Source organism: Megalobrama amblycephala, linkage group LG4 (assembly GCF_018812025.1).
Source record: "Megalobrama amblycephala isolate DHTTF-2021 linkage group LG4, ASM1881202v1, whole genome shotgun sequence".
In the NCBI taxonomy this organism is placed as follows: Eukaryota; Metazoa; Chordata; class Actinopteri; order Cypriniformes; family Xenocyprididae; genus Megalobrama; species Megalobrama amblycephala.
Window position 1 is genome coordinate 22,395,419 of NC_063047.1, and position 14,729 is coordinate 22,410,147.

Sequence of the window (14,729 nt, forward strand, 5' to 3'; positions counted from 1 at the left end):
ATGTTGGTCGTGGTTTTTTGCTATGTATTTGCGGGTTGTTTTAAACGAGCTATAAAAGGGGGACATTTCCGGGGACAGAACACTAAAAACCGGGAACCCTATCTTAACACTTTTTACACATCACTGTGTTGTCATGAAGTATACTGAGTATACTGGCGGATCCAGGGGTGGGGCCAGAGGGGCACTGATCTGAAATCTGATTGGCCCCCTGCCCTGTCACTCATCGCTTGCTGATCAACGTCAATTCAACCCGCGTTACTACATGGACGGCGCAAGAGCATAATGTAAGTGTCTAAAATTAATGTGTAACGTTACAGTTCTGTTGAATGATAAAGTTTAACTCAAGGCTGTTGAACCTATAAGCCTTCTGCTAACACAAGATCATTTATGCGGTTTATCTTTTTAACAGGAGGATGCGTTCGTTGGCCTACTATAGCAACGTTAGTTTCCAGGCGCGCTTTCCTTTTGAATTATCGACAGGGAGAAAAACTGAGGAATTTGGTTTAAAATGAGTTAAGTAATTAAATTAAATAAGATAAACACACTCTCGTTACGTAGAGGTGTGTTAAAAATGTTTGGTTAAATAAATGTGTAATGTTAGTTGTTATGAATAATTCACTGAAATTTCAATCAAGACAAGAAATAACAAACAGGGCAGTGTCTTAAAGGATTAGTTCACTTTCAAATTAAAATTTCCTGATAATTTACTCACCCCCATGTCATCCAAGATGTTCATGTCTTTCTTTCTTCAGTCGAAAAGAAATTAAGGTTTTTGATGAAAACATTCCAGGATTAAGGCTGATTTATACTTGTGCGTCGGACCTACGCCGGAGCCTCTGCGCTGTAGGCTATGCGTCTGTTTTCATTTATATTTATGCGTCATTGTCCGCGTCGACGTGCATGCACACCACTAGGAGGCAGTGTCCGTGGTCATGTTTAGTATCAAAACAAAAGCAGCAGAAGAAGCAGCTCGTCATGTACGTTGTCAGAGAAACTTACAAACAGAAACGGCAGAGAAGGGGCAACTAAGTAATGACTTTTGTTGCAGTTTGACTTCATGTGTCCTCTGAGACAGAGTGTTTTTTCATTCATATGGAAGTTGAAAGTGCTCGCTCTTCTCCGAGTGCTCTGCGCCAGTTTTTTGACCTGAGGGAGTGGTTCTAGCAGACCAATCACAGTGCTTGCGGTCCGCATGGAATTTACGCGTTGTTACATTTTTGAAGAGGTGCTCGTCAGGCTACATCATAGGCTACGCGTGCTACGCACAGCCTACGCCGTTGCTATGGCGTACACTTGACGCAGAAGTATAAATCAGCCTTTATTCTCCTAATAGTGGACTACAATGGACTCCAAACGGTTGAAGGTCAAAATTACATTTTCAGTGCAGCTTCAAAGGGCTTTAAACGATACCAGACAAAGAATAAGGGTCTTATCTAGAGAAACCATCACTCATTTAAAAAAAAAACAATAAATGCTCATCTTGAACTAGCTCTCTTCTTCTTCTCTATTTGAATTCCAGCAGTGTAGACACTGCTAAGTGTATTACTGCCCTCCACAGGTCAAAGTTTGAACTAAATTGTTATATACTTGCACTAGAATATTGTATATGACAATTTAGTTCAAACTTTGACCTGAGGAGGGCAGTAATACACTTAGCAGTGTCTACACTGCTGGAATTCAAATAGAGAAGAGGAGAGCTAGTTCAAGATGAGCATTTATGGTTCAAATGTATAAAATTTGTAATTTTTTTTTTTTAGAAAATGAGCGATGGTTTCTCTAGATAAGACTCTTATTTCTCGTCTGGGATCGCTGTAAACTAATTTTGACCTTCAACCGTTTGGGCTCCATTGAAGTCCACTATATGGAGAAAAATCCTGGAATGTTTTCATCAAAAACCTTAATTTCTTTTCGACTGAAGAAAGAAAGACATGAACATCTTGGATGACATGGGGGTGAGTAAATTATCTGGAAATTTTAGTTTGAAAGTGAACTAATCCTTTATGAAACTGTTACTACTTTCACGATAAAGGTCCTTTAAAAATGAATTTGATTATAGACCCTTTTCACAGACTGAGTTTTTTATATTTTCATTTATTAAAAAATGTATGTACATTTATAACAATGTACTTAGTACTATATTACCTTTGCATCAAATTACAGAAAACTAGGTTTATTGCAGTAATGTATGTTTTAATTCATACTCGAAGCCAGAGGGCGCCTTTGTGCAGAAAATACAAGGTAGACTCATAAAAGTGAGACTCATCATCTCAGGTTTTTTCATAAGAATAAAGTAGGCTATATTGAGAATGCAATGCTAATCGAAATAGCCTTTATCACAGAAAACTACAAAATAATGTATGTGTGCCTCATTTTGTAATAAGAAGCCTCATTAGTAGGGGTGTAACGATACGCTCAGGTCACGATACGGTACGTATCTCGATACAGAGTTCACGATACGATACGTATCACGATATTTTGAACAAAATGAAACTGAAATTCAAACAAGATTTATTAAAAAAACATGAACAAATTTCAATAATTTTCCTTGTTGTACATACAAGATCACATTTCAATAAAATAAATAAATATAAAATTTTAATAAAAACCTTCTGTATTCAAATTAACAGTTGAATAGGGCTGTCTGTCACTGAAAAAAAATGTTAAATTCAACATGAACTTAGAATTATGAATAGGGGCCGTTCACATATCGCGTCTAAAAACGCGTGGAAGGCGTGGCCGCACTGCTTCTCCTTCTTTCCAAAGCGCTTGCGCTCCCGTGGCGTCGGTCGTTGCTATGCAACCATGAACTGAGCTCTCCAAGAGGATCAGGATGTTTCTGCAAAGGATAAATGATTTCTAGCCCTTGCATTAGTTTTACTACGAGATATATTGATGGAGATAAGATATAAAAACCACCATGAACAGCTATGATCAGCTGTTCGGCTGAGCTTTTGATGTTTTGTTACGGAAAGGCCATAGCTGATCGGTTGATTCTTGTCACACGGCCTGCGGTGCGCTTGTGGCATTCTGAGAAGTTGAGAATTGCATGCGCGTCGCGACCGCGTTGATCCCATTATGAGCTCGCCTGCCGCCCGGCTACATTTGAAAATAATAACTGACTTGCACGCGGAAAAGACGCAATATGTGAACGGCCCCTAACTTAAAGCAAAGCATCGCAAGCGTCTTTTGCTTTTCTGTGAGCACAGCTGTTGCTGTGCACTGCGGTGAAAGAAAGCCACGACTTTTCTCACGTGACCATGCAAGAGACTGACATGAGAAACGTTTAAACCTGCTTGCAAGATTCAATGTATGCCCGAAACACTTACTGAACTAGAGAGCTGATTGAGACACACCATCTACGATAAATCGTTACACCCCTAATACTTATAGTAATTTAAAAATGTGGTAGCATTGGATCTGGACAGGAAGGATAACTTGGGAGTTGGAAGGGGTGTGTCGCGATTCTGCCTTCTCACATCGCGATACAGGTTCGTGGACCTGCGTATCGCGATTTCGGTTTCATATCGCATATCGTTACAGCCCTACTCATTAGATTGTAAAAAAACAAAAAAAAAAACAAAAAAAAACTACTAACTAGCATATTAGTCTTCTCTAAGCAAAATCACATGGCATGGCCTAAACAATGCATTACATTAAAGAGTTTATCTTTAGTTATCCTCAGATTTGAAATAAAACATGGTCAGAGGAACAACATTAAGCTATTACCAATTCTTGTTGGAACCCAAAAAAATGTGAAAACAGAACTCCAAATTTGCACAGAAGCCTTTTTTTTTTCTTCAAATGTTGTTTTATTTTTTATTATGTGCATTATTCTTAATGAAGAAAAAAATAAAATATGGCAATATTTAAGCTGTTATTGCAATAGTTTCTAAATCCAGAAAGTGTTTAGAAAAAACTCTAAATCCAGAAAGTGGTTGAACGTAGGGCTTTAAAGAACAGTTAATGAACAAAGTGCTAGAGCCAGCAGCAAAGGAAAGAGATAAAATGTATGCAAAACTCGTTAATTTAAGAATTGCACATGAACGTTAAACTAGGAGGCCCCATTGTGGCCCCTGCTTTAAAAAAAAAATCCTAGATCCGCCACTGAGTATACTGCTCTTTCTATTTTTTTCTTATTTAAAAAAATACCATTTATTCAGAAAGCACCTACAGTAAAGTCTATGCAAACAGGGATTTGACTGTGCCAAACCTGTATTTGATTAAATCAGTATTAATGATTAGTCTCAGTACATTTCACCATTCAAATAAAAAGCCTCTGTCGCAATCAATCGAGAAATGACGTAATAAGAATCCTCGTGTTTCAGAATATTAATGGCCTTATTGTAAAAAAAACCCATAACAATTATATGTTTCAAAATAATGATGATTTAGGTTAATTTTGTGCCTGATCAGCTTTATTGGTAACTGAATTTTTGATGAATCATATACTACTAAGCAAGTGACCCTGCCCATTCCTGAAGCCAGAATCTTAGTCATGCTTTAACACAAAATGAAACTCTTCTCCTTCCACTGGACTTTGGAGATTAGTCAAACATACTTTTTCACTCCTGTGACCAATTTTAAACCAAAAGCCTTAATAGAGGGTGATGAAGTTTCAGAAGGTTTCAAAAATACAAAGATCTGAGAGAAAGGGAAAAGAAAAAAAAGGAAGAACCTGTTGTATAATAGAGAGGAACAGCACAGGAATGCAAGGTGAAGGGGTGTGAGTGCATAAGATAATAGTACAGGGAGGGTTCGAGGGAGTTAATGTGGTGTATAGGTGAGTGTGTGTGAAATAAGGAAGTATGTAAGGGGGCAGGCTGGAGCATAAAGGGCTGGTCTTGGTCCAGCGTGGCTATAAGAGCAGAGCCCTGGCCTTCACTTGAGTATACATCTCTGAGGACATACTTGTTTCACACAGTCAAAGAAAGACATCCGCACCCGGCTGAAAGATGGGTTGGCAGAAGACTATGCTGGATAAGCTTGCACACACTTTCCAGATCCGCAACAAGCTGCTGCGCCAGGGATTGGCTGAATGCTTGGGAACTCTCATCCTGGTGGTGGGTATTTCTCCTTAATCATAATTTAGTCACTTAATCACAACAGTAGTTGTAATAGCATCAAAGCTGAGGTCAGTAGAACTTAATACAAATGCAGTTTGTCATATGGTCTGAAACAGCGTGTTTATGTCTCACATAATCTGTAATAAAAGTCAGAAATAAGTTATGTTTGTAGTGTAGTGTAGTGTAATGTTACTGTAGAGCATCAGCTGTGGAATTGCTCAATTGCACACTCTTGAGCCAGGCTGTAATGAGTACTTTGGCACATGCAAGAACTCACGTTTTCTATAAGCAAATACCTGAATGAGATATGGGAACTGAATGAGTACCCAAAAATGAAAATTCTGTTCAAATTGTATTTTTTTTCTATACGATCAAAGTCAGTAGGGTTGTTTTCGATCACACTGACTTTTATTGTTTGAACAAAAACATTTAAAAACAATTGAAACATACATGATTAACCTGTAAAGGAAGTTTACTGCATTGTCTATTATTGAAAGTACATGTGAATGTTAAATATGTCCTGAGGAACTATTCTTTAAGGAAGTCATTTGCAAATAGATGAGAAAAAAAACATTAGATATAATCTTATTCCTGTTCGTGAGAAGAAAAAAAACCGCTCTTGACACACATGATAAACAGAAAAAAAAAAAACGCTCTTGAACATCCTCTCTAATTTGGTGGCAATTTTCTCTGTGACAAACAGTGCATATAGCATTTAGTAATGCAGCTTGCATCAGGAAAGAAGCGCATACCAAAGCTTTCGATAAATAGCACTTGTGTCATCACTTCCATTATAAAACCACAATCCACACGTGAGATATAACATGTTGAGGTTTAATGAATCATCTTAAGGCATTGAGCCAATATCATCAGAGTGAATTTGCCACACCAACAACAAGGATTTTAGTCATATCTAAAGAGCTGTAAAATCTATATTTTGGAAACATTAAACATTAATGCAAGCATATTTAATTTTAGATATTTAGATTTTCACCAGGATGAAAAAAAAAAATGCTTATTAACAGATACCTGACAATTCCCCAACAATTTTCTACACAGTAACGTATTGTCAAACATTGTGCTAAACAGGATGTCTGATTAAAGCATCGCACGCAGCAGACTACAGCAAAGAAACTGCCGCTGTAAGAGATCAGGGGTTTGTGTGCATGACAGTCACAGGAGGGGTATGAAATTTGACTCTTTTTAAAGAGAATATAGACACCAAAATGCTCTTAGGGCAATTATGTGATTTTACAAGCACTTTAGTAAAAACTCATTTCAAGAAGTACACTCACAGTTTGCTTTTAAGGTGTGTGGCCCTGGTTATATGAGAGATAATACTTGAATAGAGAGGTCATGCGATAACTGAAACACTCAACAGGTGTGATGTTTGCTGTGTGGCAAAAGGTGTTCGATGTGCAAGCTACTTTTTCTGTGAAGGTCAGTGTTGTGATATTGACTTTATCAGCAAATGTTCTTCCCAGAGCAGAAACAGGAACCATTTGTCTTTGGTCACACAAATACTGTGAGGGGAAAAAAAGGTGAAATAACATAAATAACACAAGGAAATGTATTAGCATTTAGCGGTCATTGCTGAAAACGAAAGGAAATACTTTTGGGGCTTAGGTGATAAATTGGTTTTGTGAGATGCCATTTTTAGGCTTGTGTTGACATTGTTGCTGAGATTTTACGCTTGCGAAAGCTCTTCTGTGCTCCCTGGCAATGACTTGGCTTTAGAAAAGCCATAGAGTGAGCCTGATAATTCAATATAATACCATAGGTATTTAAGTTCACACTGAGATAACCCTTAAAATGGACAGTTCAGCCACAAGTCTGAACAGATTATTATAATTGCTCTTTGTCAGAAGGAACTTGTAATGACCTGTCTGAGATGTTCAATGTGAAGATGTGCAGCCCAAAGTCACTATAGATTTGTAGTGCTCCAACAAAAGGGAATACTTATTTTATTTTTAGCAGAGTTTGAAACTGCAACCTGCTATTCTCATCACCAGTGTAGAGTATATGTTGTGGCTCACAATTTAAATGCTTTGAAAGGCCTAGATGGTAAAATGATTTTTCATAGCGCTGAAAGAAATAGCACGCTTGTAACAATGTGTGGTTTCTCAAACAGTAATTAACGCATGTTCTTTTTTCACATCATTCACAGATGTTTGGCTGTGGTGCAGTGGCCCAAGTGGTACTAAGTGAAGGATCTCACGGACTCTTTCTCACTGTAAACCTCGCTTTTGGGTTTGCCGCTACCCTTGGAATCTTGGTTTGCGGCCAGGTGTCAGGTAGGCAAACTCCTCTAAAATTGCATCTTAAGCTGTTGTTATGCATGGCTATAAAAACAAGACCTAGTTTTTATAAAAGATTTTTTGTGGATGAACTTATTGGATGAAAGAATTTTTGTTTTATTTTTTCATCTTTAGGCGGACATTTAAATCCAGCAGTTACATTTTCTCTTTGCCTCTTGGGACGAGAAAAATGGAGAAAGTTTCCTGTTTACTTTCTGTTCCAAACACTTGGATCCTTCTTGGGTGCCGCAATTATCTTTGCTGAATACCATGGTACATGTTACATAGTATTAATGTTTCTTCTTGTCAAAAGTGTATATTATGTTTCTCCTTTTTGACATATTTTTTAAATTTTTTTTTAGATGCAATGTATGATTATGCTGGAGAATCAAATGAGTTGCTTGTAGTTGGGCCAAAAGCCACTGCTGGGATTTTTGCTACTTACCCCAGCCCACATCTCACCATCTTAAATGGATTTTTTGACCAGGTCAGTAACTGCAAGCTTACCAGCTTGTAATTAACTTAAATGAATAATAAAATCTCTCATCAAACCATCAAACACATGATCTGTAAACCCCATTTTATTGATGTTAATAAGAATAAATGCAAGGAAAAGTTTGTTTTCCCCCAAGAAACTGCATTTGCTCACAAAGCTACATTTCATTGCTTTCAAGAGCAACCACAAAGTTTTTTAGGAGAACTCAAAGGTTTTGTGAAAGAACGCAAAGTTTATTGGAGAAAAGCAATACTTTTAGTTTTGCAAGCAAATGCAGAAGCATTGAAATATAATTTTTTTTCCATCACCATGTTCCCTTAGGGGGTTCCGTAATGAATAATAAAGGTATTATATGTAAATATAAATATAACCTTTTCTCCAGGTGATAGGCACAGCATCTCTGATTGTCTGCATCCTGGCCATTGTGGACCCCTACAACAACCCGATTCCCCCAGGTCTTGAGGCCTTCACGGTGGGATTCAGCGTTCTTGTCATTGGCCTCTCCATGGGCTTCAATTCTGGTTATGCAGTTAACCCAGCTAGAGATTTCGGGCCTCGTCTTTTCACCGCCATTGCTGGATGGGGTGGTGAAGTCTTCACGTAAGTGTATACATTTAATTCCCATAACATGATCATGAACATATTATGTACCGTTCGACGCTTTCAAGTTTTTCCATCTGTCAGTAAAAAGTAATGAGTGTTTCTATTTTGGTATGCAACAGTGCCAGGGAATGTTGGTTTTTGGTTCCCATCTTCGCTCCCTTCATCGGATCCGTTATTGGTGTGCTTGTGTACCAGCTGATGGTGGGGTGGCATGTGGAGGGAGAGGCACGGGACAAGAAGAATAAAGCTACGGAAGAGTCTTTGAAACTTAATGACATCGCCAGCAAGGATTGATCTGCGTGATTTCCATCAGCCCTCCGCACCATAAATCCACATAAGCTTTCTGCTTATGAGTCTCTGGGTTCAATAAATATGTCTTGTACCACACAAGACTCCCTCTTCTGTTTCAGAGGGGGTTCTGATAGTCTTGCAGACCATCAAATGGACTTTAAATGCTGAACATTTCTAGATACCAAACTTTTCTTAATTGTTCCAGCAGACATTTTTTTATATACTTTTTTAAATGATTCTTATTTTTTTCTTCACACATCCTTCAGATTCCTCCATTAAGGGAAAAAGGCGTTTCTTCAGCAACACGAATTATATTAATTCACTGTTTTGAAAGGTTAGTAAAAATGTAGTGTAGCAACTATCAATATACAATATTTCACTTTTTTTTTATTACTATTATCCAAATATGTTGACTTTCGTGTTAAGAAGTTGAGCAAGGTAAGCAGTTCTACCAAAAACAGCTACAGCTACTTTTTTTTTTTTTTTTTTTCACTTTTTATTGTGTAAATATTTTTTATTCTCATCTTCATTGAAAGAATTTTAAAGATTTTTTCCTGTTACATTTTAGGGATTACAACTTAACATGTACGCATTTCAAGAAACATTACAGTCGATAGTAGAGTAATCCTGACAATTGCATGACATTACAATCTTTAGGCTTGTATTGTCATCCTCTCATGTATCTGTTCGTAATCATTTTAATTTTGTGATTGAATGTTTTGAAGCAATTGATTATCTTAATAAAGTTTTTTTTTTTTTTAAAGAAGCCTCACAATGTGATGTTTTGTCGTTTTTATGCTGAAAACACCCTTTGTCAGTCTTTTGTCTTTGTAAAAGATGTGCACATTCATGCACTCTTCCTAGGGTTGTTGGTGTTAATCTGTAGTAGGATTCAAAACGTCAAAGCCATTCATTATCAAAGACAGCACAAGATGAATGTAACAAGTCTAATTGAGGCATTATGAAACAATAGGTGTGGACTACTGGAGGCTTAAATATATGCATGAGAGAGTAAGAATATTACCAGTCTCTCTCAGATTCACATTCATTCACATTTAGGCTATTGGGAGAACACCTGGGTGTGTGCATGTTAAAATATAATATGTTCCACCTTCAAGCAAGAAAACAAACTTAAGTGAATTAATACAATTGCTTCAACCAAGCCACAACATGTCAGGTTAAAGTTCTCAGAACTCAGTTCTAATATTTATTATCCATGATTTATTTCCCAGAACCCTACAAAAACAAATAGTTGCTAACAACACAGTGTTGTTGACAGAGCAATAACTCACTTTTGTTACATTTCTAAAACCAATTACAAAACAAAGGAAGACCAGCCTTCTCTACGCTTAAATCAGTACATTAATTGAAGCTTGTTGATTGATGCGTTTCGGTGTGGTTGAAGGAATGTCAAGGACTCAGGCACAGAGTTCTATGGGCTTTTTATTTAATTTAAAGAACAGAACAAAAACAAATAAAAACTACCCCGTAGGGGGAAACACGCAATCCAAGGCACAATAAGGCAAGGCAGGGTAAGGATGAATACACTGGGTAATACTGAACTAAAATGTGTTTTAATATCACAATTAATAACGATAGCATGATCATTATATAATATCAATCTTTAAATGCAAAATATTTAAGGTGTACCTTAAGCACTTGCAATAGTTCCTTTTTAGTACAATCAAATATACTTAAAGGGTTAGTTCACCCAAAAATTTCTGTCATTATTTACTCACCCTCATGCTGTTCCAAACATCATCTTCAGAACACAAGATATTTTTGGGTTTTTTTTAAATCTCCCATAGAAAGCAACAAAATTACCACATTTAAGGTATAGAAAACTAGTAAAGACATTGTTAAAACAGTGGCGCCCCCAGAAAATTTTAATAGGGGTGGCCAGACGAGGCCACAGCAATTCTTGGGGTGGCAAAAAAAAAAAAAAAAAAAAAAATTCATTATATATATAATATATATATATATATAATGGCCTATATGTATATACATATACATACATGCAATTTCTCTGGTGTACATATGTGCATTTTTAAGACGTTTTAAGGCCAACAAATTGGATAACAATAGCTTTAAAACCATGTTAACAAATACATGCATTCACAGTTTTGAGGCAGCTTTAATCCCATGTGTGGTAATTTCATGACTTAACTTACAACAGAGCAATGACGGTCATTGCTCGTATTCTTTTGGGCTTTATAAGCTATAATAAAGTAATTATGCAGTGCGCGTCGGCGAATTTGCGCATGCAATTCTTGAGTGCGCGCCGCGAGCACAGAATAACAGCTGATTGGACCTGTTCATTTTTCAGAATTTTACTGACATAGTCTGACAACATCTCATCTGACCGCAGTTCACTGTTGTTCAATTGAAGCTTCCTCGTCGTCACTTCACTTGTAGCCTATCTTTTCCAATTTTCATTGATTCAACTTATTCATTCAAAAAGCTGATTCATTCAGTAAAGAAACAGCGCCATTTGTTGCTCAGAGACGCAATACAATGCTCTGGATTTGATCTGAACTATATTCGTTGGCGAAATTGTGCAGAAACAAGCAATGATGTCTAAAATGTAAACATGAATAAAATTTATATAACATTTGTTATGCTGATATCTGGAGAAAAACGGCACTCTTCATGTGATATTTATTAACACAGTAAAAGCGTGCACTCTAAATGCGCACCGACACTAGTCTAATCTACAAGACAACATCACATACAGGGATGTCAGATCAATTGTGCATCGTTAAAACAACAATTATGATAAAATCGTAGACTAAATATATCGCACACCCCTACCCTACCCTCTTCACAGTATAAAAAACATTTGAAATTCAGGTCTGTAGACATTACTATTTAGACTCTTGGTGGCAGTGAAACAGCTACTCTGGTGGCGTCAGTCAATCTATCTTTTTTGGTGGCATTTTATTTTCTTTCACTTCATGAACTTGTGAATTTACATTATGCATTTAAATTAATAGTACCCAATGCAAAATCATACTGGGGTGGCCACAGGGGTGGCCAGAGTTTATGCAGGGGTGGCCACCCCTTGGGGGCGCCCCTGTGTTAAAACAGTAAGCTCAACCTAATTTTATGAAGCGACGAGAATACTTTTTGTGTGCAAAAACAAAACAAAAATAAAGACTTTATTCAACTATTTCATCTCTACCCTGTCATTTTCCTACGCTGTTTCCATTGCAGTAGACACATTGCAGCACTTCCGGGTTCTACATCAGATTCAGTATTTATGTTCTGAAGATGACCGAAGGTCTTGCGGGTAAAAAAGTAGAGTTGCAGGGTATTTATATTAAAGGGGAGATGCAATGCTATTTCATGCATTCTGACTTATTTACACTGTTAAAGAGTTGCATTCTAATGCTAAACATGGCCAAAGTTTCAAAACACAAGCTGGACGTATGGAGTATTTCTGTGCCAAATACACTACTTCCGGTTGTGGACATGTTTCGCAGATTTTTTTTTTCAAGTATGGCCTTTATCACGTAATAAGAGCGGAATTTCTTGTATAGGCCCTTCTCCCTGATAAGCGTGTAAACACACACACCACCCAGAACAAGAGCAAAAGCACGCCCATCAATGCGCTGCACTCTTCGAAGGCTGCATACATCAAGGCAGTCTCATTTAAGAAAAATAAGCGTTAGATTGCAAAGTAAGAAAGAAATTACAGTATTCTACACCTCACAATAAATATCAGTCAATTTTATTACTGTTACTTTTCTTAAATATGACATATTTGATGATGTATGCAGCCTTCAAATGCGACCTCCGGAGGACGCAGCCTCCGAAATGAGATGCAGCTCCTGTCACCAAAGAAGTGTGTTTTTGGTTGTGAGGGAAAGATTACCTTTTTCAGTTTCCCAAAGAACCCAGCACTGAGGGAATAGTGGATGAAGTTTGTCTTTGGGCAGCAACGGAGTTGTGCACATATGTTTGTTTGTTCCCGGAATTTCGGTGATGAATGATTTGTAAAATCCCAGTTCGGCGCTGGATTTGCAGATCGCTGGTGGTGAGTAAAACTCCATCAAATGTCTGATTTTTGGCAATCAGCGCGCAAGTGCATAAAATGTAAACAACAGAAACATTTTTGTTCCCTTTTTATTTATAATGATGTCGCAGCTTCGCGTGCTCGTGACTCTTTAGCTCTGCCCACGGCAGGCACGCCAGGAGCTCTGCTTTTTTCGGAAAGACTTTAGCATATCTATCTTTTATAAATATGATAAAACTAAAGCGATATGAAGGATGTACTACTACTCAATAGGTACTCAAGACTAACATGAGATTGGCAGAAACTGTGAGTGATACCCCCTCTTTAGGTAGATAAATATGTAAATGAGTTTGTAGTATAGGTACTTAGCATAAAATAAATGTATTTCAAATACATTTTGGAATATTTATTTTTCACTAGGGCTGTCACCTTTAATCAGTTAAAGGTGCCCTAGAATCAAAAATTGAATTTATCTTGGCATAGTTGAATAACAAGAGTTCAGTACATGGAAAAGACATACGTTGAGTTTCAAACTCCATTGCTTCTTCCTTCTTATATAAATCTCATTTGTTTAAAAGACCTCCAGAAAACAGGCGAATCTCAACATAACACCGACTGTTACATAACAGTCAGGATCATTAATATGTACGCCCCCAATATTTGCATATGCCAGCTCATGTTCAAGGCATTACATAAGGGCAGGCAGTATTAACGTCTGGATCTGCACAGCTGAATCATCAGACTAGGTAAGCAAGCAAGAACAATAGCGAAAAATGGCAGATGGAGCGATAATAACTGATATGATCCATGATTACATGATATTTTTAGTGATATTTGTAAATTGTCTTTCTAAATGTTTCGTTAGCATGTTGCTAATGTACTGTTAAATGTGGTTAAAGTTACCATCGTTTATTACTGTATTCGCGGAGACAAGAGCCATCGCTATTTTCATTTTTAATCACTTGCAGTCTGTATAATTCATAAACACAACTTCATTCTTTATAAATCTCTCCAACAGTGTAGCATTAGCCCGTTAGCCACATAGCATATAGCCTCAAACTCATTCAGAATCAAATGTAAACATCCAAATAAATACTATACTCACAGGAATCGATGCATGCATGCAGCATGAATGACAAACATCTTGTAAAGATCCATTTGAGGGTTATATTAGCTGTGGGAACTTTGTTTATGCACTGTATAACTGCACTTATAGTCGAGAGCTCAGGATGGCAGGGAGCGAGAGATTTAAAGGGGCCGCAGCCTGGATCGGTGCATAGTTAATGATGCCCCAAAATAGGCAGTTTTGAAAAGACGTTCTACGGCACTTTTAAATGCACCCTTGCTGAGTAAAAGTATACATTTCTTTTTTAAAAACAGTATAAACCTGAATGTTATTCATCATCCATATGGTTCCTTGACATATACATTCTACAAGTTAGATATATCAGGAAATCTTCTCAGCTAGCTCATATTGCACACCTTTACAAAACCCTCTCTTTTCAGTAAATATGACTCCCTTAGCCATTGCGTCCTTTTTCTCCTTTGGGTATACATTAGAACAGACTGCTTCTCTGTGCCTGATGCACTTTCAGAACCTGGAATCATTTTTCATTGAAGAAGATCACACGCAGCTCCTGTCCTAATTTCCACTCAAACAAGTTTGAGAAACAAGTTGAACAAGTACCAAGATAAAACCCGTGCCCTGTTTAGACTCTATAAAGCTTAGTGCACTGGTATCCAGCGCTGGCTTGGAGCCCACACACCTGCATGGAGGTCTCCAAACACATATTTCATTTTAGGTACGGCGCCCCTAAACGTGCGTATAGGTAATGCATGCCGACTTTAATGAGGTGTGAAATCTGCAGTTATTTGAGGGCTTTTGCTCTGTTTGGATTGCTTTATGAACATTTTGCTTGATAACACAAAGTATTGTCCTTGGGTGTGGGGTTCTTACGTAAACA

The 14,729-nt window shown here is 37.4% G+C and overlaps 1 protein-coding gene across 1 annotated transcript; it reads left to right on the forward strand.

Moving 5' to 3' along the window:
* The first annotated feature begins 146 nt into the window (after positions 1-146).
* On the forward strand, positions 147-9,516 carry aqp3a (aquaporin 3a). Its single transcript, XM_048188355.1, has 7 exons — positions 147-284; positions 4,922-5,060; positions 7,231-7,357; positions 7,496-7,633; positions 7,723-7,847; positions 8,239-8,456; positions 8,579-9,516. Exons 2-7 carry the CDS (start codon positions 4,953-4,955, stop codon positions 8,751-8,753), a joined length of 891 nt encoding a protein of 296 aa, XP_048044312.1. The 5' UTR covers positions 147-284; positions 4,922-4,952; the 3' UTR covers positions 8,754-9,516.
* The last annotated feature ends 5,213 nt before the right edge of the window (positions 9,517-14,729 follow it).

What these genes read in the sequence shown, in the direction of transcription:
- aqp3a (XM_048188355.1), top strand. Translation starts at nt 4,953, where the DNA reads ATGGGTTGGCAGAAGACTATGCTGGATAAGCTTGCACACACTTTCCAG. An exon ending in TGGGAACTCTCATCCTGGTG is followed by an intron (nt 5,061 to 7,230) that starts GTGGGTATTTCT and finishes CATCATTCACAG; the next exon opens with ATGTTTGGCTGTGGTGCAGT. An exon ending in TAAATGGATTTTTTGACCAG is followed by an intron (nt 7,848 to 8,238) that starts GTCAGTAACTGC and finishes CCTTTTCTCCAG; the next exon opens with GTGATAGGCACAGCATCTCT.